The following is a 27,154-nucleotide window of genomic DNA, read 5'->3' as shown; positions in this document are numbered from 1 at the left end:
GCTTCACCTTTCTCTTCTACTCTTTCTGCCAAACTCCTCCTCCCACACGCTGTCAGAGCACCTACTGCATATGCATGGCACTGCCACAGCCTTGTGTGGAGCTCAGAGCTGTGGGTACAGCCACAGCCCCTCAGCATCAGCAGCCACCACAAGCAGCTGCTTCATTCCCCAGTCCTGCTGCTGAGTGGAAACATGGACTGGTACAGAACTGTTGTGGTGGACATAATAGGGACAAATTAAATGTTTTACTCTTTGCACTGTGTGAAACCTCCTTTTAAGAGAGATAAGATTAACTGTTTAAGTAGTTAAATTAATTAGGACTTAATTAAGATACATTTGGACATGCATCTTCAATTCAAGGTTCCCATGTGTGGATTTAAGAATCATGGGAGAGGGATTAAGGTAATGTTAATTATGCCCCATTTATACTGACTATTTAAATAGCTATCCCTTTCCAATTATGAATGCCTCTAACTCAATTTCTTCAAGGAAAGCAGCCTTACCCTGATATTCTCAGGGATGTTCTTCAACCAGAAGAATGTCTCCCTTTACAACTGTAAATTTATTCAAGCCAATGGAAATTATTCTGGATTTCAAAACATGGTATGTTAGAGTAGCTCTCGTGTGGTTCCTGCAAGGATTTGAAAACAGACACAATCAGGAACACACAGCTTAGTGTTTGGACAAGTGATGCTTCAGCCAGAAGAGGTTCAGCAGCTAATTGTGAAGCTGGGGCACAACTCCTGTTTTGAGACTTTAACAGCAGTGTGTCCTTGATAACTGGGCAAATCAGTGAAAAGGGGGAGCAAGCTTTAACAGCACACCACAGCCAAGCCATCTCCAAGATTGCCCTTGGGGCTGATTCAGGGATGCATCCTCAAAACCCAGCTAGGCTTTTAGAGAGTTGGGATTATCAGCCTCAGGTCACACTCTTCTTGTTCTTGCACCGTAATGCCTCTCCTTCCCTCCCTCCCACTGCAGATAAGGTAAATCCCTGCCAGGGCTGCAGAAATAGATTTGGGACTGCTCACCTGCTCTCAGTGGAACAATAGAGAGTCTGATGCTGCTCACAGGGGCTTGCTCCGGGGACAGGAGCAAAGAGCACAACTGGCTGGCCTTTGCCGATGGTATTAAAAATGGTTTAAAATCCCCTGTTTACAAGATTCCAAGCACCTTGTGTGTAATGATGATATAAGTTATCATTAATGGTGCAAGTCAAAGAATTTGAGTCTTTAACCTGGCCACGTCTCTTTAAAATGAATGCTGTTTTCACACTAGTTAATGACTGTAATTTGAAGATGCATGGTGTGGGGGAAGACTTATTTTTCTTTCTGCTGCAAGGAGAAACTACATTTATTTCATAGAAAAATTTACCACTATTATTTATTAGCAGGCAGAGAGCTTCTGGGTATAATAAAAATTTGGTACATAAAGCTGCAGCTGCCTGAGGAGAGGGGGAATTAACTGTGATGAAACTGGTTTAAAGAGCCTCATAATACCACTTAAAAAATACCAAAAAGAAAGGGGTAGAAGCAAGAGGAAAAAGAAATTTCATAAATCACAAAATATTGTCTGTTTTTTTCCAGCTAAACTCTTATACATAAATGAAATACAAGCTTTCTTCTCATCTTTATTTTGTTCTCCACATATGTAGTTTTTGTGGATGTTACCTGGCTGTATTTACTTTTTGTGGGTGCCTTGGCCAGCTGAACTTAGCATTTGGTGAGCAGCTTTGGTGTAACTAACATACCTGCAGTGGAAGGCAGTGCAACAACTATGTGATTATACAACATTTTAGAAAGATCTACAGCACTCAAGACTCAGGTACATAAGAAAAACTTCTGCACTTGATTAAGGAAAAAAAATCTTTGTTTCAGCTGCTGAACTGATGGTGAATGGTAGGTGTCTGTAAGCTCATACCTTTGCTTTGCCTGGTCTGAAAGGCTCTGCAGGCAGATTCAGCTGTGCAGCTGCACTGTGCTCAGTCTGCTATGTGGTCTTGAGGAGCAAGGAAACCCTGGCACAAGGTTGTTCAACTTGACCTTTTTAATCTGTACAATTCAGGTCACAGTATGTTCACAACAGCCAGAATACACTATTAGTATTCTTGGACTCAAACTGCTGGTTTCTGGCTTGGCTATTCAGCAGCTAGACAGAGCTTTGTGTTACAGGATCACTTTTTAAGACAGAAAGATAAGCTGCCAAACTTGAAATGTATCTGTACAGCTGAGTTATGAATTACTACCCAAAGTCACCAGGCAGAACCTTACATGTTTCTCTATTTTTATGCCTGAGTAGTCTGTCCCCTTCACTCCTTTCCTATGGAAAACTCTTGAGGTTCACAGCAGAGGAGTAAAAAATGAAGTAAGGACTCTGTACAGGAACTTCAGCAACATCCCAGCTGATAAAGCTGGAAGCAAAGTGTTCCAGGTACAGGTGTGCTTGCTAAAAGAGATGTACAGATCAGTATGTTGTGATGAATGCTGGCACATGACACTACAGCACAGCACAATGATTAGGTGTCAGACGGGACAGTAATTATTGCTGCAAATGACATCCATTAATCACCACGGGCAGCCTGAATTCCAACGTTCTTCAAGGTAAGCTGCATTTTATTTGCTAATTCTGTATTATAGTTAATATTAGACATTTGCATTTACTCCATTGAGCATCCCAGATGTGACTACTGGCAGCAAGAGCCTGAACCTATCTTGCAGTACCAGTATGAACCGCTACAGTTTGTCAAAAGCAGAACAGTAGGAAAGGGACAAACCTCATCTATAGCTGTTTTGGTTAGACATTTTCTCCCAGAATCTAAAAGGCTGAAAAACAAAATACAGGCTCTAGAGATTTCATTAGAAGTGCTGAGAACACCTGCAAACCGTACGATGAAATATCATGAGACACAAAACTAAGCCAAATATTTCCTCCAAGATTTCTTGTTAGTCAAAAACATTTCATGCTTAGCAACTTTGATTATCAGCACTCAAAGGCTGTATTTATGCCTAAGTCAGATACTTCTGTATTCTTGCACCTTCTACAGCTCCTAACAGGAAAAATGGTGCTGTGCACTGTGGTCTTCACAATACTGGAAGTGAGGGTAGCAAAACCTGCTCCACTGCTTACACTTTCTATAAGGCAAATTATGTGTCTTTTTTTGCTGTTCACCAGGAGACTCTGTCCCAGTAATCAGCAGGAAGGTTTATGGTTGAGAAAGTTGCAGAATTTTAGAGAAGTAGTTGGAGAGCTTTGTCCAAACTTTCCTACACAGTGTCTAGTTATGAGCAGCACTACCCCAACTGATGCTCTCTAGCTCCTCTCATAACAGAAACTGGCCATTTTTGTGGTACAGAGAGAGCAGAGCAACCGGAACAGGTTGGCCAGAGAGGAGGTTGAGGGCTCATCCCCACTGGGGATATTCGAAGTCAGGCTGGACAAGGCTCTGAGCAACCCGATCTAGTGGAGGATGTCTCTGCTGACTGCAGAGGGTTACACTAGATGACTTTTGGACATCCCTTCTGTCCCAAACCACTCTATGACTCTGACTATGATTCTGCAGCCTGCAAGTGCAGAGCCTTGCAGACAGAATCCATTTGCTACAATGTCAACTACCTGGGAACGTTTATCATGGTACTGGTGGTGCAGCCTGCTTTGCTTTAATTCTGAAGGAGGTACAGTTTCAGGGTTGGTGAAATCCCCAGCTCCCTCAGTCACTCCTTATGAGATTTCCCCAGCTTCTTTGACCTCCTCTGCACTCACTCCAGCACCAAAACGTCCCACTTGTAATGAGGTGCCCAAAACTAAACACAATACTCGAGGTGTGGCCTCACCAAAGCCAAATACAAGGGAACAATCACCTCCCTGTCCCTGCTGGACACAGCATTTCTAATCCAAGCTAGGATGCCATTGGCTTTCTTTGCCACCTGGGCACACTGCTTGCTTGTATTGAGTTGTTTGTATATTGCAACTCCCAGGTCCCTTTCTGTTAGGCACCTTTCCAGCCACACTTCCCCAGGCCTGTAGCATTGCTTGGGACTGTTGTGGCACAAGTGCAGGACCTGGCATTTGGCCTTACTGAAGCTCATGCCATTATGTTTCAATTCCATGACAAGAGCCCAGATCTTGCAGTTCTATATATAATGTAAAAACATATCTGACACAACAGGAAAGAGCTTCTGTCTGAAAAGTACTGTACTTTCAAGTATTGCATAGATACAATCCTTTTTACTGCTTCTTCTGTAAAATTGCATGTGCAAGGGAAAGAAGCAGGCTGTAAACAGTGCTCTGAGAAAACTTTACTGGTGAAAAATAGATGATGACTTCCAGTTGGATTATTGTAAGTATTGTACCTTGAGAACAGGTTGAGAAGAAAACTGAAGTAAGCTCTATTGTGGTTTCAGACAAATAATTTCCTAAACACTTTCAGCACACAAAGAGGCTGCATTAGAATTTCATCTTCATTATGCAGACCTCACTGAGGGGACTGACTTCATGGCAAGTCACTCAGCAGGACAGCAGCCAGACAGGAACTAGCACCCACATCTTTTTAAGCCTCACCCTGAATTTCCCTTATCAGACAGCATTTCAAATTCTATGCCTCATTAGAAGGTAGGTAAATGCCATAAGCATCTGGAGCAGATACATTCTGCTGGTTTGCTGAGCTTTCTAGATTTGAGAAAAGGTATTCTAGCATTACTTCAGTGATGGAGCTCTTCCTCTACTCCAATACCTGCTGCGCAGGACGAAGTCACCACATTAGATATATTAAAGCAGACAGAACACAATATTGTACCATCAGTACATGCCTCCGAACACACCATAATAAGATCAGTGTATTGTTACAGGAGCCTCTAAGGCATACAAGCCCGTTTGAAAGGAAGAGGAAAATGACATCACTCTGCCAAGGTCTGTGTTGCAAACCTAAAGGCATCTTTAGTAGCTCAGGGAGCTGGAAGGATCAGACGTATGCAAATTCCTAAAAGAACCCCGAACCTCACAACCTGCTGGCATTTCAACCCCTTCAGAAACATGGAGAACCACAGCCACATCTGCAGAGTTTTGGAAAAGGACATTTAGACAGATTCAGTGTCAAAAGATGGCTTGCTCAGAAAGCCTGCCCTTGCCCTGGTGCTCTCCATCCGCTCCAGCAATATTCCACAACTTCCTCCTCGTCTTTACCCATCAAAGGATGGCTACATTGAGTTGTAGCTCAAAAGTCAGACATCCATTCTAACTCTCTGCTATGTGACAACTCTCACTGCAAGGAAATGAAATCTCTCAGCATCCAGATGACTTAGCTTTTAATTCAAACCATCTTCAGCTTCTGTCTCGAAAGTGCCAATACATTTTAATTAAACATATCGGCAAAGACGTGCTTCACAGCAGATTGTGTCTGTCCCCCTAAGGATTAGTAGATAAGGACAATTAGACTGGATCTTTCACATCTATTGACACAACACAACTTTGCTGCTGTGATATATTGAAAGAAGAAAAAGAATAATCTTCCCGTGAAAATTAAATCCTTTCAGATTACATTGATAAACTCTGCATTAACCTTCAGGTGGTTGATTAAATTGTTTTGGAAGCACCCTACCCATTAAACAAAGTAAAACCTGCATGGAACCTGGAGAAAATCCTGCTTGAATTCCTCACCATCAAACTGCTCTTCCATCCCCAAATATATCTGAGAATGGGCTTGAAGGGGAAGAGACAATAAGTACCAAGAGAATGGAAAATCAGGCTCACTAAGTGTACCCACTTTGATCTGTACCCATCAATTACAGACACTGAAATCAGACAAGCAGCTTGACATTGCTAACTTCCATGGCCATGACTTCCACAGGTTATAGGAGTATCGTGAACAATCTCTCAGAAATAAGCTTTGCACAAGTACAGCCTCTCCAATGATGCTGCCATTCAGTTTACAAAATGCAGTGCATGTATTTTCTGTAACGCACACACAAACTTTTCCTTCAAGCAAGCATCTGCTTTGCAGGCACTGCCTGCCCCACAGACCCCAACTCTTCTCTGACCTGGCTGCATCAACTTTCATTCCACTCCAATATGATGTGGATCCACATCTACAAACACATCACATGGCATCAAATATTGCTTCTTGCCCATTGTCCTGCTATTGTACCAGGTAGGTTTGAGGCAGCATGCTCCCAGCCACCTTCTTGTCTTGCAGCTCTAGAATACATGCCAAATGCAAGTTCCTCCTCTTTAAAAATATGCTAGAACAGCTTATCTTAAAAAAAAAGAAGGAACTGTCTTAAAAACTGCCCACATAGTCCCCTTTGAAGTTATGCTTCGTAAAATAACTAATTAAAATAGTTAGCTCGCTGATTCATCACTACCACAAAGGTCTGCAACTTTTCAAACCATTAACAAACTTCTAAGTCAGCTCAACATCCAACTTCTTCAAACACTACGGCACAAAGCACAATAAGCACTTCTGCTTCACAGAGTAGTTTACTCAGCTCCCTCTCCAGTACTCTGTCCATCTCACCGGCAACACCGCTCTCTTCTCGTGGGCATCTGCTGCACAATTTCACGGAGGGCACTTCTAAGTATTCTAAGTCATGTTCACCCACCCAAAGCATTTACATGGAGACTCCTGCACTTGGGCTTGCTGTTGGTGACATGTGTTTTATTAAAACATGTTTTTTGCTTTCACAAAGATGTTGTTGTTGCTGCTGTTTTTCTATACAGTCCTGCCTCACTCCTGTGTCTCTCACCACTACAACCTGATGACCCTTCTTCACTAGAATATGAATGACAATTCAAGTAGCAGTTCTTGGCTTCTGTGCTCATACAGGTAAGTATCATGCAAATGCTACTTTTTTCCTGCAATGCTTTCTGGTGAAGGAGAGGCATTTTCTGAAGAGGAAGTCTTGTTACACTGCACAGGGCACAACAGTATTGATCAAAGTTTCTAAAAGATAAGCCAAAACACAGGGCTGTGTGGGATACCTCCCATCATATTATTCCATTTTCCTTCCTAACTTTCTGGGACTGGGCATCACTGTGTTTTCCCTACCCTCAGGAAACAGAGACTGAAGGCAGGACCTTCTATTTCACTCAGGAAGGGACAAACAGTTAGGGTGATGGAAGGATTACAGGAGTAGATAACTTTTCTCATTCCAGTTCTCAGGCCATACTGGAACAAGCAATGATGTATGCTTACGAGTATGTGTCACTGAATTGTCAAACCTGCAGCAGAATAGAACTACAATGATACAGCACAGCGTTCTTCTGAGTAATGCTTTTTGGCCCTGGCTCACATGCCATTCTCTCCTGGCAGCTGCAGAAAAGAATGGTCTGCAAAACTGCCCTGCAGTAGACGACACCTTCTGGGTAGCTATTCAGAGAGCAGGTCTCAGGGAGGATCAGCAGCAAAACATGCAAGAAAAATAAACACACCAGGCAGCTTTACACACAAAAGGGAATACAGGACAGAGAGCTGTGAAACAAGGGAAGCTTTACTACAATGTGAACATAAATGAATAAGAAATTACTATTTCAAGAGAAAAGCTAGGAGAAGAGTGACTATGACAAACACCACAGTGTAAACAGCAGAAGAGTGCAATGTGCTCTGGTAAACACTCAGCCATGAGTAATTGCATCTACTAACTGAATCACTACATAGAGCTGAGGCTGCTAAAATGAACCCCTCCTAGTTAAAAGGTTAGAAATGCCTGACTGAAAGAGTGCTGGACACTAAGGGCTTCACTGTTAAGACAGAACAACTCAAATTAAGTTCCTCGGGGAGCAGAATGACTGCAATTAATCCACAATGTCAAAACCTTTCCCACTCCTTAGCAGAGCTGAAGCTGAGAGAAAAGCCACAGAATATCAGAAGTGGCTGTCAGAAGCTAACCTAGAGAGACTCTTTAAGCACTAGGAAATGTCACCAGGCCTGGGAAATCAGAAGATGATGTGCAGCAAAGAAAATTCACTTCATCCTCCCATTTGGGAGCTCAGGCTGTATCAAGGCTACCAATCTTCAGGAGCTTCTGTGACAAACTCTGTAATAGAGTCTAGAGGCTAATTGTGTGAGAGAAGAAACTGAAAGCTGAACGTGATGCAACAAATTCAGATATTTAATTACAGGAAACCTGCAATAATTAGTTGGAATAACTTTTAAAAGGCAAAATAGAAATAGATTACAATTGCATATAATGCACTTCCCCAGATTACCTGGAGAACACACTATACAGGGAAAGCACAGACAAGGTATCAAAAACCCAGGAACCCTCAAGTTGCTTTTGACTGCACAACCCAAGTTCTGTCCCCTCACAGGTACTGGTCATGCAGTGTTGTTCTGCCATATAGACATCCATGATATCCTCATGAAGTAAGACCATGCTCGGAAATACCTCGACTAAGCAGTGCTAATAGTTTAGGCATTTAATCTCCTGGCTGCTTCCCTTTGTAGTCTGGGACTTTGTCTTGGAAACTGCCAATGAGTTTGAACGAGCTGGACATTTGGAAGTGTGGTACACCTATGCAAACAAACACAACGTTATCATCACATATCCCTGGTTGAAAAACTCTGTGATGTTCTGAAATTTATAATCCACTACAGGATTGTTCTTTGTTTGGGGCTTGTAAGACAATTTTACTGCTGTATCTGAGCGTCAGGACCTTGTTATCTCTAGGTGAATAGTGACTAATTGTGTCTACTCTCTCAGATCAACATCCCATGAAAACCCTGAGAACTAGTGGAGATGCTTGCATTCAGTAGTTGCAGTAATAGCTGGAGCCCAAATGGATGCAGTTCCCCGTGCTTTCATGAGCAGAGTCATGAAGACACAGACCTGCTTACCCCTGACTGGTGTCAGAGGCTCATGCAAGCTCTGTCTGGACAGGCTGGGGTCAGAAAGAGAACATGTGATTTCTGCCTTGGATGAATAAAAACCTGAAAAAGGGTCAGCTCAACGGAAAGGAAATCACTGTGATGGCTGTAAAGAAATGCATTAATTCAGCCATAACAGAGCCTCTATACTGTGCAGCATTAATAGGCTGAAGCCAACTTTTTTTCAGTCCCTATTACCCTACAGCTGGAGAAAAGAGATTTTAGCTCTCTAAAGTAGGTTTGAAGATTCCCATCTGATGCTGGAGAAAAAAACATGCTCTCACAAGAGCTTTCCTATTTTTGAATTAACCAATACCTTATCAAATTATGAGAACAAGCTAGAGTGTGCTTTTCACTGTACACTTGTTAGCACCTGTAACAGACATGCAAAAGATGTCTTGTAGCTCAGGGAGTCAGAGCAGGAGCCTTGGGGTGTGCCTTGTGCAGAACTGATCTCTGCTTCAAAGGCTTTAATGTTTACATACTATCATTTCACACTATACAGTACCACATGAATTAAAACAGTATCAGGTATGATTTATCTTTGGTTATTCCCAAGCCCAGCACTTGCAACAGAGTCACAGACAATAATACACAGTTTGAGGTGACTGGTAACAAGATGAAAAATCTTTCCTCCTTGTGTCTTCTTTGGATCCAAACCTGGGCAGAGTTCCTGCTTTGGGGTTCAGCTGGCCTTGTTTTGAACTCAGCTGCTGTCAGGTAAAGACACTATGAGGAACAAGCCTCTACTGAGGTCTGGATTATCCCAAGGGTTACAGAATACAAATGTCTACCTCCTCTCTCTATATAGCACTGCATACTGCAAACACCACATGAAAATAAGTGCAGTGAGAAAGACCTGGAAGCACTCACTCCAGTGACATTAAAGGGAACTGGATTTAAGATCCCACCTCCATTAGATATCATATTAAAATTATTTGTCTGAGTGGAAACTGAGATCTACCAGCCAGCAGTGCATTTTGACATACTGCTGAATTATGCAGACACATACAGGAACAACCTCTAAAACATCTGAGATAGCTGATTTGTAAATCTCGTTCTTCAATCATGAAAAAAAACAAAAAACTATTTGAGCATCTCCTTCTAATCTTCTGTCATAAAATAAGCGACTACACATAAGCAAAGCAGGCTTTCCAATATTAAAATGCTAAACCTCTGACAATGTGCTTGATGGTATATTTTTACTTTACTCATTTTCAGGGTTTAGTTCCCTGCCATAGGTATTTCTGAACTGACGAAGAACTAGTCCAAAAGCACAATCCATATTTGCCCAGGATCCCTTTAATCAGAAGAATTAAGATTTAGGAAAGCTCCAAGGGTACCTGGAGGATGGATAGTTAAAGCCAAACTCATGCACCAAATGCACAGCCAGAATTTATGTTCACTGCACAGAGGCAGCTTTTGGTCTCCAGTCAGAAGTCTGGAAAAGGTTTTGTGGGATGTTTTCCCAAATTATATGCAGTACATAGTAGAGGCATGGTTACACTAAAGAAGAGCAATCTTTATCTCTTAGCTCACCCTTTCAGGTGTGTTGTGTGCAGGTCTGAGGAGCTGGGCACTAACTTCACAAGCTTTCTGTCAAAGCATGCTATGGCAGCAAGGACACAGCCAAAGAGCAAACTCCAGAAGACAAAACAGAGGGAGAAGCATAAAGCAACAAGTCATCAACATTTCTGTATTTGCTAGGCTCACAAAATATTGTTCTGTGCTTTGCAGAACTTTGCTCTTAAGCAAAATTTGTCTCTTAATTCTATATCTAGATACTACTCTTCCCCCCCTCCCTTTGGAGAACATTGTATTTCAATAGTTCCTCATTAAAACTGTGCAACTGTTTAGCTCTTCTCTTTGGAGTTTTAGGGGATTGTTTCACACAGACTTGCTCCACCTGCACTTCAGATGGAAATAATAATAATAACAATAACAACAACAACTATTGTTATTATTATTTCCTATTGGTTAGATATTTTATTTTTAAAAGCTCATCAGTTTTAGGTTGTGCTTGAAGATAAAAGCTGCCACTGATATCTCTGTGTTGGTTTGTTTCCAGTGAAACACTTTAATGAACTAACAATTGGCAAGAGCACAACCTCACCACTGGAATGTAATGAACAGAGCAAACACATCCAGCAACTTCCAAAACTTCACATTTTCCACATGACTGTTTACACCATTTCCCTCTTCATAACTGTTACTTCTCCTGTTGGACTAATGGTGAACCTGCACTCAGGTTTTAGGTAGGTTTAATTTTGGAGTTTTTCCTCCTCTCCATCACTGCCTTCTAGCACATCAAAGAAATCAGTGTAATGCCACCTGTAAAGATTTCCAAGTGATTGCAACTGCACTGCATTAATGACCACCTGCATTACATTAAGTTACAGTATTTCTCAGCGCAGTTTACAGAATCAGTAGGAAAACCACAAGCTCATATAGAACGTAGAATGGTTTAGGTTAGAAGGGACCTCCTAAGGTCATCTAGTCCAACTCCCCTGCAGTAAGCAGGGGCATCTTTCACTAGATCAGGTTGTTCAGAGCCTTGTCAAGCCTCACCTTGAAAATAAAATGTAACGAGTAGATATATCTTGGTTTCCAAGCAAACTATTTTGCAGCCAGAAAGAACAAATTCCTAGAACAATTATCCAAAGCTAGAAAGGTATAACATCATGCTCCTAGAGAATGTCACTTATTCCCTCAGCACTCAGGAACCAGGTGTACCTGCAATTCTGACTGTTCCCTCACCAAGGGGGAAAAGAAATGTATGTTTGGAGCAATTTGTGACTGATGTCCACAAACAAAATATAGGCAGAGCTGTTCAGTGAAGACAAGTGGGGAGCACCTGCTCACTTCATAATCCCCCAACAGACAAGTTTCTCACTTGTCATACATTCAGCTTCACTGGGGAGACACTGGGGAAACTCTTCTAGGGAAAACAATTGCTTGGAAAACAGCAGATACTGGAGTTACAGTAATTAGGGAAAAGGTATAAAAATTGTCTTGCAGTTAGACAGGTAGCAAGGCAATTGCCCCAGCACTTGACATGACAGCTTAGTTTTAAGATGAGCACTTCTGTTGCCATTATTGGAAATTAATTGTCATTGTCAGCAATCTTAATTTATTTTGTAATTATATAACTGAACTCCAGTGACATTCTAGGAGTAAACTAAAAGCTCCCAGGATATTCATTTTGTAATGAGCAATGGCTACATTCAGAGAATGCCAAATACATGCCAATTTACATCTTCTCTTAGGCTATACAAAAGTTATTTTATTTAGGCTACTTTTCATATTTGCTCCTTATCCTGGAAGAGGCTTTCTAGGATTATGTGACAGAACTGATTTTTACACTAGCAAGGTTAAAATTCCATCTGTTTTTCTTACTTTTCATACCACACAGTAAAGCACATTCTATACATAAACATCCTCTACATCTATTCAATATTTTGCCAGCCTCAACTTCTTCAAATTTCAATGATATCATCTGAATAAACTCATGTAGATGTTTATGCTGATATTACATCACTGCTGTCTCCTTTGCTAGATAAACGTGAGAGTTAGTGATCGAAGCAAGGATACACTCAGTGACTTAAGAATCCTGTTATTTTTTTAGAAGTGCTTTGTTTGCTTCATCAAGAAGTTGTTTTATTTCACAATTCAGTGAATACCTACATCTCTTTATGAATAGACAACATGATCCCCCAAGCTCACTTAACTGTTAAAACACACGTGGCTTTATTCAGCTAAGAAAAGTTCATTAGGTTGGTAAGGTGAAGGGAGATGAAATCTTCCTTCAATAGGCGAAATCAGAAATATTTCTCCCTAGTTCCCCCCGCCCCTTCCTGGTTACTTTGCTGAAGTGTCTGCAATAGCAAATACAGAGAAGTTTTGTTTAACTCACATCCACTCCATCATGTCTTCAATCTGCAAATGTCACAACAGAATTGTTTTAGATAGCCATATGAAATCATGCACTAACTACCAGCTGTGCTTTCAGTATCTCAAGAGAGATTCTCCTTTTACCAGGTTGGTATTAACCTATTTTCATGAGAGAAAAGTAATAAACAATGATTAAAAAAAAAAGTTGAAATAACACAGAAGGAAAAAAAAAACAGTAAAATCATCACATCTTTAGATTCTCTCTGGCTGTGGTAATATACCAAAGGCAAACAAGAATCCTCAAAAAAGCATAAAGCATAATTCCCTCCTTGCAGCCAGTATGATTCTTAATAAAGATGAAGACAACATTGAAAATCAGTGTCCTGACAGACAATGCTTTCCTTCCCACAGCCTGCTACCTACAGTGGCTTTACTGAAACACATTAAAACAAAAGTAAACAGGAGCTGGAAAACTTGGAGGTTGTCTTACCATCTGACAAGTCAATTAGCCCGAGGTAGTGCAAAAGTTTCAGAGAGGAGCACACCACCACCACAATCCCTAAAGTCTGGAGTCCCTCCGACTCGCCTTTAGTCCACATCCTTGAAAGCACCACACGGACAGGGACTGGTGTGCCTGCAAACAACTGGCAGACATCTAAAGCTGAGAAATCCTCCGTTGGAAGCTTTTCCTCTGGCTGCTCAGCTAAGTGTACAGCACATCTCCCTCTCTTCCACACTCCCCCCCCGCCCCTTATTCTCACACTCCCTCTTTTTCTCAACCTCTCCCCCTGTTTCTAGTCCTCCTCTTCCCCCCCTCTCTCTCACTTGCCTTTTTTTTTTCTTCCCAAACCTGCAGACAGTTTCTGCCCCTGACCAACTCAGCACTGTGCTGCTAACCTCAGCAACATCTCACGCTGCTTATTTTTTTAACTGTCTGTGACACCAGCCAACTTCTGCAGTTCGGATTCTCCTCTGTAATTCTGTCCGCGCAGATGCCTTTTCTCAACGCCTCCTCTGTACTAAGAGAACATGGCAAGTTGTAGGGAGCAAAGGAAGGGCTTTCCCTTTCTTAATTCCTTCCACTACCCCCCATGCTAGGATATACATAAGCACACTTCCCACGTGTGTATACACATAGAGAGCTGAGGAGCTACACAGCAGTTTGTTTGTTTGCAACACCTCCAAACTCTCTTCCTTTGAGTTAGCAGTTGCACAGCAAAGTGTACTTTCACTGACATTTAACACCTACCCAGACACCAGTGTGGAGCAGTGCTGGCCTGGAACAAATATTCTTTGCATCCTAAATAAAACAGGTGGCTGCACTTAATACTTGTTTGTCTTTGCACTATTTCACTGGACTGCTGGAATGGGGTAGAACTGCAGGATGCTCCCAAGTTAAGTCAGTTATCACCACAGATGAGTAAACACTTGGCAGGTTCAGTGTTTCATCAGGGTGGCAGATGCAAGACTCCAACAGTAGCAAAGGATGGATTTTTCAAGCAGGCTATTAGTTCAAGATGCTGATATGCCCCACATGGGATGTTCAGAAGAGCTGAAATAGTTAACACTTTTCCCTTTACAGGATTCAGAGGCTGTCATTTCCTCGCACTCCCCTCCATGCAAGCAGTAGATCTCTTTCACCCTAGTCCCAAAGTGCAGGCTTGCTTTCACCCTGCCACACCACTCAAAACCTCTTCTGATGTTCCTTTGCCTTAAACACTGCTGAACAACAGCATCAGGTGCAAAACTTCAAAGGGATTTTGTAAATCACCTTAACTAAGTGATGCACTTGAATTGCTTAGAGATGCTCACATTAAAGACAGATTGGAGGTGCAGAGTATTTGTACATACTTGAGTGATCAAGCCAACAAGGAATAAACACTTCAACTGAATTTGAGCTTTGCTTCTGCGTGCAGGTGGCCAAGAGATTACACTTGAAAAATGTGTTATTCATGATGGTTCTCTGTCACTGGCATCTACCTATCCAGAGCTCCACTGTGTGCTAGGAAAACCACTTCTACTGATTAATACTTTAGATTGAAGGATTTCATTTTTTTTTCCATCTAGCATCTGCCACATTGGGTTTTCACTGCCTTGGCTTTGTGACTGGCTAGGATACCACATTATGGCTCCTATTTTCTAGTTTAACACATTCAGCTCAAAAACCATCAAACACAGCTCTGCCAAATCTCACCCAGACAAGAAGGTAATTTGAAGGAGACACATGTGATGAACGGGGCTCAAAATATTGATTGATTTCCTTATGCTATGTTCCCATCAAAACCAAACCAAACCAACCCTCACCAAAAAAAAAAGTCCCAAACAACCACCACATTATTTGGTGAGGCATACTGACCACAAAAAGAATCAGGTTCCTTCTTATCCATAGATGCCTGACAGACTCCCAGGCTGCCTGGCAGACCTTGCACTGCTTTCTCAGGCGTCTGAGTCAACGGATAGCTAAGAGTGCATAGACTTCTCAAAGCAGTCATTCAGATCATTGTTCACTTGGCTGCTGCACCAGGGTTCCTTATCTTAGGGGCACGTTGATGTCATGCTGTGCTCACTTTCTCTGGAAATTGCTGCAGTTGCCTGACAGGCAGAGTAACAGGTCCAGCAATCCATCCAACTTGGAAGCCACGTGCTGACCTACTGTTATGCTATGCAATTAATTCAAACAAGTCAGCTGCTATTTTCCATTCACATCAGAGATGATTGACTAAAGAGTTGGCAATGGATGCCTTATAGCAGGCAAGTCCTATGGACCCAAACACTCATCTGTGTTTTCCACATTATAAGAACTAATTTAAGTAAAAGACAGCATCTGTCTTCAAAAGCTCACCTCCCAGCTTGGCCAAGTTACAGCAACTCTGATTCTTTACTATAGGATTGAGCTGTGATTTAAACCAAAGAAAGGCTACTCGATTTAGCTCTCCACTAGAAATCTGTGCAGAAACAGAGGATCATCAGCTCACCAAAAGAGGCAGAAATACTGATCAAGAGTTTATTAGGTATTTTATTTGAGATACTCCTGGAGCAATGAGGAAAAGCCCAAACCACTGCCAGATAAATAGTGGGATTCAGATTTTTTTATTCCTACACAATAAATATTCTACAGCCTAAGGAAAAAAAAACCAACGTTCTGCAGGTCCGCAGCAGCTTTTGGATCGATGCTTCCCAAACATCCGTAAATCTGCTGTAAAGTACATACTGTTATCCTCAGAGAGGGTAGCTCAAGGGACTAAGTGATTTTAACTGGAATCACACATAAAAAGAAATAGCACAAACTACAGTGCCTGGTGTTCTTCCACAGCCACTGAACAATAGCTTTTGCCTAACAGCAACTGGAAGGACACTTTTGCAGTTATACACACGAGGTTAAGCTCACCAGTGAAGCAGTGAGTTTTATTTTTGCCAAAGCCTAAAAAAGTGGAATGTAGAAAGCCAAACGTTTAAAATACCAAAAGCCTTGGTAATGGAGATAGATGTTCTTGCTAATGCCTAGAATACATATCTCTCCCATGCAGCAAAAAGGGTTGAATGCCTCAATTAACTGTGAAAAAGGTTTATGCCGGCTATGCACAATGTGTGCCCTCTGGGAACATAAGTAGGAACTTTAGAAAGATCAATCAAAATAACATGTAATGAAAAGGATTCTCTGGTAATAAAAGAATTGCTGTGATGAATCATATCAGTGATTTATGTAACCTCTAATCAGCTCTTTAAAATTGGGGGGGGGAATATATCTTGTGACGGTGCAAAAATCACAGCAAAAGAGAAACTCATGTTCCACACAGCAGAGGCTTTTCCCAGTGACCAAGCTACTGAGAACACCTTTTTTTTGCTTTCAAAGAGGAGCATTTGTCGCCTCACTTTGTTTTAAAACAAATGCAGCATGACATGTTCTCATTACCCACACCTTTCAGAAAACCCTCATGGTATTCTATGATTAGCCTGGTGTAAACCCCTAAATATTAAATTTTTGTCATTTTGATTGAATATTCCCTTGCTCTTGAGTGGTGATAAAGAATAAACAAGAACATCTGATTGATTCTTCTTGTACAGTTCATTATTTCAAATATCTCTAGGACACCTCTGTTTATGAATCTCCTGATACTTAGCAATCCTGCAGTCTTCTCACACAGCTATTGTCCATAAATCCATTTTCATTGCAGATCTCTGAAACCCTTCCACTCCTGTGCTATTTTAGAAATGCCATAATGAGATCACTCACAGTATTGCAGGTGGCTACAGCAGCAAAAGTATGAAATTACTGTTCCTAACATATTTACCCAATATGATTTCTTTTGTGCATGCATAAAGTTAGTGGGGTTGATTTCCATTTTGACTTTAAGCTAAGCAAACCAAAATGAAAACTAGGCCTTTCTCATGAGGGATTTAATAGAATTGATTGGGATGAGGTAAGTTTAAGTTCTTAAACTGCAGCTTTTGACTAGCTTGCCTTGATCAAGAGTCGTGGTGACCACACAGTCTCTTTGGTGTTTCTTAGATTTCTCTGGATCTGCCTAGCCCTAAGTAATATGTGCGTGGACTGAAAACCTTTGGTTGATAACTGCTGACTATTTCAAAACCATTATGCTCTGAGTAAAGTGGCACATCAGATATTTAAGCAGTTGATGGTTTAGAGCCCCCACCTAAAGTGCAAGCAATCTTCAGTTAAACTAACAGCAATTTGGTGACAATGAACTCAGGTCGTTTCCCATTTGCACCACTACAATTCCACCCCGAACCCTTTGCCTGCAGATTAATTTGGCTTCATATCAGACTTGTGTTTCCCAGATAGGAGTGGTTTTGGAAGTCCAGGCTAATTACCAGTTATTGGGTTTGTCACTAGAGATACATTCTCTATAATGATAGGTGAACCACAAACATCTCATTAGTTGGCTTGGATAACACGGAAATTTGGATGCTTTTCTATTAGTGCTGCACAGGGAGCTGGCAATAAGGAGCTGAGCTCAGTCTGCCAGTTCTGCACCGTGTGAGTGCAGGGAAGTAACCAGTAGATGAATCCTTGTCCTGACAGAACAGAAATTGTTCTGCTTTAACAAAATCAGCTTGAATCCCATCAAAAATCCCCCCTTAGCTCACTTGTTCTGATACATGTAATGGTGTCTTTGCTTTATCAATGTCTTCTAGCATGCTGGCAATGGTAGGATGTTATTTGGTCTAAGACCCCATGGACAATCTCCTGCAGATAAGGGGAAAAAGGTGTGGGATCCTCCTGCTTAAGAGGACTGCCTTGAGCTAGCGGTTCCCAGCCTTCCATGAACCTGTTAGCACAACCCACATCACCACTTAGAAGCATGCAGTGATTCCAGAAAAGCAGTGCATCATTACTGACTTTTTCCAGAGCAGCTGGAGGTACAGACAAGCACATCTTCCCTTGAAGTCACTGGAAACTGCTTTGGATTTACTCTGAAACTCACGATGGCAGAAGTTGCTGAATGTTAACGTTGCACACATATGTCAAGGTTAAAGCAAGCCTCCTGCCAAGCTGCCAACTGTGAGAAGGCCAGCAACATGCAGCCTTGAAGGACTAACTTCAGCCACAGCTGACATACACACTGTCTGAAATTGGGATTCATAGATTGCATCGGGCTGGAAAGGACCCTCAAAGGTCAATATTGTCCCACCCCACTGCAGTGAGCAGGGACACCTCCAACTCAGGCTGCCCAGGGATAGTCTACAACTGAGAAGATATAGAATTAAAGGGTAGTTAGATCCACTCTCCCCCCAAGCATTAAGTATCACTGACAGGAATCCAGACAGACTCTACTGTGCTTTTGCCTTCTATTTAACTGGCTCTCATCTGTTTGTCTAGACTTGGAAACTGACATAGCTGCACAAACCACAGCAACAAACTCAAATCCAGCATGCTCCCCTTAGACCACAGATCACTACCAGACTTGCAGAAGTGCAATGGCTGCTTTCAGGACTGATGCAAGGAAGTTCACCAGCAGCACACCTGCTCTCTTTTCAGTGGTGTTTAGGTTGAATAAGTGCTAGCAACTCCTTGATAGCCTCAGCTGCACTAGGAAGGGAGCTAGGAAAAGGCTCAGAAGATCTCGTGTCCTACTTTTTAAAGAGACAATGAAAAGCTGAGGAGGACGCATGCTGCGAGGGAAAGAAAAGCAAGGGAGAGGAAATGAAAAGCTAAAAGCAGAAACAGCACAAGAGGTTATTTCAAGTCCAAAAAAAGGAACACAGAATCAGGGGATATAATATGAAGAACAGACCTGGAAGGACTGAGATGAGGCTGTGCACAAAAATATAAACCCTGTTGTTTCAGTTAAACTGTAGGTTCATTCCTCAAATAGGGACCCCATGTCCAGATGAGCAGTTTCCCTGGAACCTGTACTCAGAGGTGAGCACTCTTCTCATCAGCAAACACATGACTACACGACCAACAGCAGTAAAATAGCCTAAAGAAGCTGTTAAAATTCACAGTCACCAGATGTCAGATGCACTTGGCAGTGGCAGCTTCTTGCTCACTGGATTTCTGCCACAAGCAAGAGATGTGTCTCCTCCCTCATGCTACTGGTGGTGACAGCCTCCGGAACCTGAACAGTAAAAGGCATCATCTAAAAGCCTCTGATGTCAAGTTGGGCTGCAGTGAATTTCTCAGCCCAGGTGAATTTTCCCTCACATTATGTACTTCCCAAGGGTCTCAGTTTGTCACAACTTCATTTCCAGTTTTAATAAAAGTGATAATTAACAATGCAGTATCTCTGATCTCAGACTTTTACATTTTTTTCTAATGGGCCTTGTTTTTACAGACTCATATTGAAACAGGCATATGAGAAAGACAACAAACAGGTAGGTTATTCTCCCCTGAAAACTGAGAAGATCGTAAGTTCACATCACAGAAAACTGATGCAGGATGGATCACAGGTTAAGAACAAAATTAAATGTGTTTAACATCAGCCTTAGCCAGTTATTTGACATAACTGCCATTGTAGATACTGAAATAAAGTATCTTGCCTTTCCAATGCATGTCAGCTTGAACTGCCAAGACTGGACTAGATGATCCTTGAAGTCCCTTCCAACCTGGTACTCTATGAAGATTCTCCTGACCAGGTCTTTTGCTTATTTCAATCTTATTGGTAGAAGAGGAGATAAAACCTACAAAACCATCCAGCACCACATATGTTCTACTCATGATACTATGCTCTCTGATAGAACTTCTCTTGACATCAGCCACAGCAAGAGACTAGGCACATTGTTACTGGGGAGGAAGGGGAGTTCACTAAAATCATGTGAATCTAGTGGTGTCTCCAGGTACTTCATAGTTTTAAAGACATCTCAGTTGGAAGGAATTCAAGATACCAGCCGATCACATAAAATAAGAGCTGCCTCACTACCTGCACAGCATGTGCCAGACCAGTCAAGACACTAAGATCTCCAAGAACAGCAATCCCATCACTGCCCTGAGACAACTGCTTACTCCAGTGCTGCATTACTCTGCTGGAGAAGTTTCTTCTAATTTCACTCTAAATTTCTAAAGCTGCCACTTTTGGCCACTGCCTCTTCTGTTATAAAAATACATATCTTTTAACAGTGCATGCACCTGTAAGCTTCAGGTCTTCCTCCAAGCTGCCCAGCTTTTTGCCATGAGGGAAAAAAGAGGTATACAGGATGCCATTGGTAAGGCAACGTTTAAAGCTAAGGCATTTGACTGCGTTCTCCAGAAGAAGCCCTTGACCATGGACCAAGTCACTTTTTTGCACTCTGTTCTACTCCACTGCTGTCATCCATAACATTTTAACTACTCCAAGAAGGGCTAGACTATAGGCCAACATGACAGGCCCTTCACAGGATATTAAGGGTTGGAAGGGACCCAAGGTGGTAATCAAGTCCAACTTCCCTGCCAGAGCAGGACAATACTACCTAACACAGATCACACAGGAACACATCCAGACAGGCCTGGAAAGTCTCCAGAGAAGGAGACTCCATGACCTCTCTGGGAAGCCTGTTCCAGTGCTCTGTAACCCTTACAGTAAAGAAGTTCCCCCTTGTGTTGAAGTGGAACCTCTTTTGCTGCAACTTACCCCCATTGCTCTTGTCCTATCCCAGGGAGCAAGTGAGCAGAGCCTGTCCCCTGCCTCCTGGCCAGCCTTCAGACACTTATAAACATGTATCAAACCCCCTCTAAATCTTCTTTTCTTCAGACTAAAAAGCCCCAGGTCCCTCAGCCTCTCCTCATAAGCCATGTCCTCCAGTCCTCTAATCATCCTTCATGGCCCTACACTGGACCCTCTCCAGCAGATCCCTGTCCCTCTTAAACTGGGGAGCCCAAAATAGAACACGGTATTCAAGATGAGGTCTCACCAGGGCAGAGTAGAGGGGGTGGAGAACCTCCCTTGATCTGCTGGACACACTCTTCCTAATACACCCCAGGATCCCACTGGCCTTCTTGGCCACAAGGGCACATTGCTGTGCCATGGTTAACTTGTTATCCACCAGGTCCCCCAGGTCCCTCTCCACAGGACTGCTTTCCAGCAGATCATCTCCCAGCCTGTGCTGGTGGTGATCTCATCAAAGCACTTAGAACTAAGATGCAGAGAGCATTTCCTACATCAGTAGGTAGGTCGTGAATTCATCTGTTATTTTGAAGTTCAGACTGTAAAGTGCATATAGGAGGAAGCATTTTCTGAGGCACAAACATCAAGGCTATCTCCAGTGTGGTCCAACCAGCAAACAAGGAAGGCACTGGTTGGGATCATGGCTCTGAAAGCTGCATGTCTGACTGCAGAATAGGATGAAAAGTGTCAGGAGCTGTAAAACACATTTTGGCAATGTTTCACACAGATTTAATCTGTGGCTCAATCAGCAAGAACACACAGTGACCAGAGGGTAGCTTTGCACCTTTATCATCAGTGAAATTTTGCAGCAGTCTTGAGGGCAACAGAATTCCAGTAATCATGAAAAGACAAGAAAGAAAAGTTTTGGAACTGTAAGAGATTTTTGGGAACAGTAATGAGTTTGGAGAAGGAATCACACAATCATAGGAACATTCAGGTTGGAAAAGACCCTCAGCATCACCAAGCCCAATTGATAAGGGGCCCTACTCTACAAGATCCACCCTAAACCATATCCCCAAGCACCACATCCAAATGACCTTTAAACACACTCAGGGTTGGTGACTCAACCTGGGCAGCCCATTCTAATGTCTGACCACTCCCTCTGTGAAAAAAAATGTTTCCTAATGTCCAGTCTAAACCTACCCAGTCACAGCTTGAGGCCATTCCCTCTTGTTCTATCAGTAATTACCTCTGAAAATCACACAAACATTGAAGAAGAATTCCATAAAGCCTTCACAAGCAGTCTGCATCTCTCTAGAAAAGCCACAGAGCTACACTGAGTGCCAGATTAATACATCTCTGTTCACATCACCTGTGCCAAACAGATGATCAGCAAGTCACTTTGTCTCATTACAGGTCTGCAGTTATTTAGGGATTGTACAAAGGAATTTGATTACACTTCCCTCTTTCCATGCTGTTCTGGATTTCCTACTTTCAAGTGACCTCAAGCATTGAATACCTGCACATGGTTTTCTAAGTATGCCTGTATTTCTTCAACTTGCTGGTCTGTTATATAAGGAAATGTGCTTTTTGATTCTTTACTGGCATCTCATCTTCATTGTACCATCTATGCATTATTTTCACTTCAGTTTTTATTTTATCGTCTGTAATTTGTATTCCTGTTATACCCCCAGTTTGAAAGCTTTAATTAGTTATTTGCATAATTATTCTGCAAAAGACAGTGCCACAAAAATTAAGGTTATTTCTAGGAGATCAGAGCAATAAATTCATGAAGGAATTATGAAGCTGTACAAAACTAACCATATTTTTGATACATCACAGTGAATTATAAAATAGTACCACACTAACTATTTTAGATACATCATAGCCTCAAACCACACCATGCTGAAATGGTTTGGAAACCTGGACCAAGTAGCAAAACTGAAAAACAAATGCTTTGCAGTGAAACAGTAACAAAGAACAAAAAGGTCAAGTTAGCCCATACCTGAAGTTAAAACATCCAAAGAATTGTGAAGTATGACATAAGACAGTAAAAACTAAAAGAGTAGTTTACACTGTAGTTCTGAATGCACAGACTGTAGGGGGATGGGTTTGCTTCTGCCAGGACAGCTCCACCTGCTAAATGTATGACAGCAGTTTCATGAATTTACACTCAGTAGAGGGGTCAGATCTCCAGAGTTTGCCAGATCACCTCCAATTTATGAACTACAGTCTAACTGCTCCTCTTGTGGCACCACTACAGAGATCCTGCTTGTTGGCACACCACAGCTAGGCTGACATTCATGGAAATGTGAAGGTCCAACCAACAAAGCTCTTGGAAAGCTGCATGACAGGATGTCAAAGCTAAGCACTAACCTAAGATAATCAGTCTCCTTCAAGCCTCTTTCCTTATGTGTATATAAAAATATTCCACTCTCAAGCAAGCTGGACACTGATGGCACCACCATCCTCACTGCTGCAATGCTGCTACTGGTCACACAGCAGAGGAGAACAGAAGGAAAACAATATGGCAACAGCATCTGCTGTTTGCAGAGGGACACTGAAAGGACAAGAGGAGGAAAACAGTCAGTCTCAGAGATAACCCCTTCAAGAGAGCCAAGAGAAAGGTAAAATGACAAAAGTACATCAAAAGATATGAGATGCACAGGAAAAAAAAAAACAGTAAGGAAAATGAAGATGCCAGGGGTTTACTGAGAGCAGATCTACATTCAGAATTCAAGCTGAAATTAAAGGGCAACAGCAAGCTGAAGTAGACTGATGTCTGTGATGTCACATCTGGGAAAGGGTAGCATAGGCAGAAGAGTCATTTTTACACAGCACATCCTAGCTCTGTAAATATTCATATTTGGGACACACTATGTATCACACACACTTCAGCAGTTAGAATACTCCCTCAGTAACCCACAGTCCTCTTGACTAACGATGCATTACAGCTGTACTCCCATGGTCAAAGATATCAGAAGCACAGCTGGAAAGTGAATCTCCTCAAAGTCCTCAACGCACACAACTCAAATCCCAATTTGTTTTCCAAGATAAGACAGTTGAGAAAAGAAACATTCATCTGCACATGTATGTTGGACCCTCTTGCAGAGGTGCTCTGAAGCAAAAGAGCTGTGCATTGCTTGAGCCAATCCCAGTGCCAAACAGGACAAAGAATGGCAATCAGGATGCCAGCAGAGCTCTGCAGGGACTGATCTGTTGGAGAGCAGTGGGAAAGGGGCCTGAGTGGCCTGGTGAACAGAAAGATGATCATGAGCCAGCAATGTGTCATGTGGCCAAGAAGGCCAGTGGCACCCTGGAGAGTATTAAGAGAGGTGTAGTTAGTAAGTTGAGAGAGGTTCTTCTCCTCCTGTATGGCCGCATCTGGAACACTGTGTCCAGTTCTGGACCCCTTGTTTCAAGAATGACCTCAGGGAACTGCTTAAAAAGAGTCCAGGGCAGAGCCACAGAAGTGCTGAAGGGAGTGGAACACCTCCCTCAAGAGGAGAGGCTGAGAAAGCTGGGACTCTGTAGCTTGGAGGAGACTGAGGGGTGGCCTCATTCATGTTTATAAATATGTAAAGGGTGAGTATCAGGAGAATGGAGCCAGGCTCTGCTCAGTGATGTCCGATGATAGGACAAGGGGCAAGGAGTGCAAGCTGGAGCAGAGGAGATTACACATGAACATTAGGAAAAAACTCTGCCATTTCTTAACAAAAATCAAACACAGCATACAAGGTATCAAGACAAAAAGCCAAATCCCACTGCACTGTAAATTGTGCTGGTCCATTTCCAGTGTCAATTTAAATTTGGGTTGATTCGAGCACAGGAAGATCATCGCTCTGCAGAACATCAGAGCTGACTACCCAAAGAGCTTTTTAAGGAAATGTTGATTAAATGCATCCATACCAATTAAATAGACATTTCCACAATAGTCCAAAGTATTCATTGGACATTTTAATAAACCTCTCTCTCTACTTAAATATTCCTGTCGATTTGTTGACTGGAACACATTCTAATGAAAGAAAAAGAGTCTGATGGAGGACACTACTTTCCCCTCCCTCCTTGCAATTTAATTAAAGTACAGCTTATTAATTGCAAGGTACATTATTATAATGAAAAAAAAGAGTGCAATGTTTAATTGCCATTATTAAACTAAACACCAGTTTGGATGCATCGGTGGACACTTAGCTGCTGCTCAAATACATGATAGCTCAGGCCTGGAGGGTAACATGTCGAGATGAAATGAAAGGATATTTCAGTTGTGGGTACTTATTCTGTTCAGAGCTCTTTCAGGCACAGAGCAAACTCAAAATCCAGCAAATGATGCCAAATTATGTCCAGAGGTATTAAAAAAATGATAGTTTAATTAATCTAAACCACAAAACACTCTTCAGTACAATGAAAAATACTTGGCTGGAGCTTTCTCTGTCCTTAAGCATTTTACATTCACAGCAAGTAACTAATTACTATTAACTCCTATCTATAAATCATGCACATAAGATTTGTCCTCCAGCTACAACTTTAAAAATTTGGAACACAAGTATTGATATGAATTCTAAAGACATATCTCTAGACTTATCTGTCACTTCCAGAGAGAAAAGAGATGACACAACATCTGAGCATTTAACTCTACTCAGCAAGGATGTATGGAGCAGTACCCCATTTCCAGCTGTCCTTCAAATCTGAAGACTGTTTATCTGCAGAAGAAAAGCATGCAGGGAATATATTGAGGCAGTTAAGGAAGGAAGAAGTTCTTTCAACTCTGGCAGCTCATGAAATCATTCTACCAGTTTAAGTTTCTTAGTTAGAATGATAGCACTTTGGTAATGTACATTTAACAATTTCACCAACTCCAGAAATGTTCAGACTGCTTGAGGGAAGCTGGATGCCCTGTGCTGAGGAAACACCCTGTTCTCTGCCCCCCATTCCCACTGTTGTAACACTTGGTTATGAGAAAGGCAGTCTTTGCAAACTGGCCATTGTCTACAACAGAACTGCAACGGAGGATCAGCTGGCACAATGAGCAGCTTTTTGGCATAGTTTTCCATTTCAGCTGGGGTTTAGATGGGAAAAAAGTGCCTCTGTATCTTAAAGCAGTATGGGAAAACTCAGCCATCATGATTACTTTTCTGGGAAAAAAAAAACAAACAACACACAAAACCAAAACCCATAAATATATTTGTGAATATGTGAAGCTTTGTGAGCCTGGAAACTGTTTGCAGGACTCTCAAACCACCCAGTGCACTAATCCAAATTCATTTGCTAGCTTTGATATCATCAAAATGGAAAATCACTTCATTTCACAGCTAAGTATATGGGCAAACTGGCACAAATTCTGCCAAATCGCTGATCTGAATAGGAAAGAATTTTCTAGTGTCTAGTATGGATCTTTGCAAACCAGGCAGTAATAGTTTTTGCTAACACATACCAGAAAATGAACGCCTGTGTATTTCTCCTGAACAGCAAACATGTAAGCTGTAGCTGTTGGGACGTAAGCACCAGCAAGTGTTAATATTTAAGTTTCTTCAGACCTGGGCAAAAGCTATTTTCCAGTGTGAGATATATCAGAGAATGCTGGGTTGGAAAGGACCTTCAGGATCACCTGGTCCAACATTTCTTGGCAGAGCAGAGTCTAGGTAAGCTCTATCTATCTTCCCAAACAACAGAAGAGTGTCTGGAGAGTCACTAAAGAGAGAAATAGCATCTTCACAAATAACATCATCTCCAACGTCCTAAAAATTTCACTGTTATCACTCTAGAAAGAGAAGGTGAAGTTAGCATATTTATTCAATACATTCAGTTCAGTTTATACAGTAATTGTGCTCAGAGGGGGCATTAGGCAGCACACAGACTTGAAAATGCCACACAACAGCCTTCAGCTTTTACTGCCACCTGAGGATTCTGGTTATGGCTTGTTTATGAAGGTGTTAACTGCAGAGACATTCAACTGTCTTTAACAGCACAATGCCATCCCAAGCTTTGCTTCGGTCTCTGCTACAACTCCAAAGCACAGAGATAGGGCAATTAACTGCATCCCAAAAGCTGAACCCAAAAACTTAAACAGGGACTTTACTTGAAAGGAAGCGCTGCGCTGTATAGCAGTGAAGGGCCGCACCTTGAATTGTGATGAATTGTCAAAGCTGACCTTAAGCCTTCACAGGAGCAACTCCTTCCATGCCTCTCTCCCTTGGTGGGCCGAGACGAAAGGATGCAGACACACAGAGCCAGGCAGCAGCGGAGCAGGTGAAACTTCGCCTGCTTTGTACCATGGGCAAGTGGCACATACACAAACATACGCACAGTGCGACCTAGCGGACGCTGCTTGCAAGTACATCAGAACTGGCAATGTGTCACGGATAGA

At 42.1% G+C, this 27,154-nt stretch overlaps 1 protein-coding gene across 5 annotated transcripts in view; it reads right to left on the bottom strand.

Moving 5' to 3' along the window:
* KCNIP1 (potassium voltage-gated channel interacting protein 1) overlaps positions 1 to 27,154 on the bottom strand; it is a 371,107-nt gene that overhangs the window by 37,682 nt on the left and 306,271 nt on the right. The window contains exon 1 of one of the 5 annotated variants that reach the window (XM_064161626.1): positions 13,239 to 13,419. The exons of the other annotated variants lie outside the window; for them this stretch is intronic. Within the exon in view, the coding sequence (XP_064017696.1) occupies positions 13,239 to 13,347 (109 nt within the window). The 5' untranslated portion in view covers positions 13,348 to 13,419. Of the gene's footprint in view, positions 1 to 13,238; positions 13,420 to 27,154 lie in introns of those variants that run through there. 5 annotated transcript variants of the gene reach the window in all.

The sequence above is a fragment of the Pogoniulus pusillus genome, chromosome 22 (genome assembly GCF_015220805.1).
Source record: "Pogoniulus pusillus isolate bPogPus1 chromosome 22, bPogPus1.pri, whole genome shotgun sequence".
Taxonomy (NCBI): Eukaryota; Metazoa; Chordata; class Aves; order Piciformes; family Lybiidae; genus Pogoniulus; species Pogoniulus pusillus.
The sequence above is the reverse complement of the archived record's forward strand: the minus strand, read 5'-3'. Positions and strand labels throughout refer to the sequence as shown.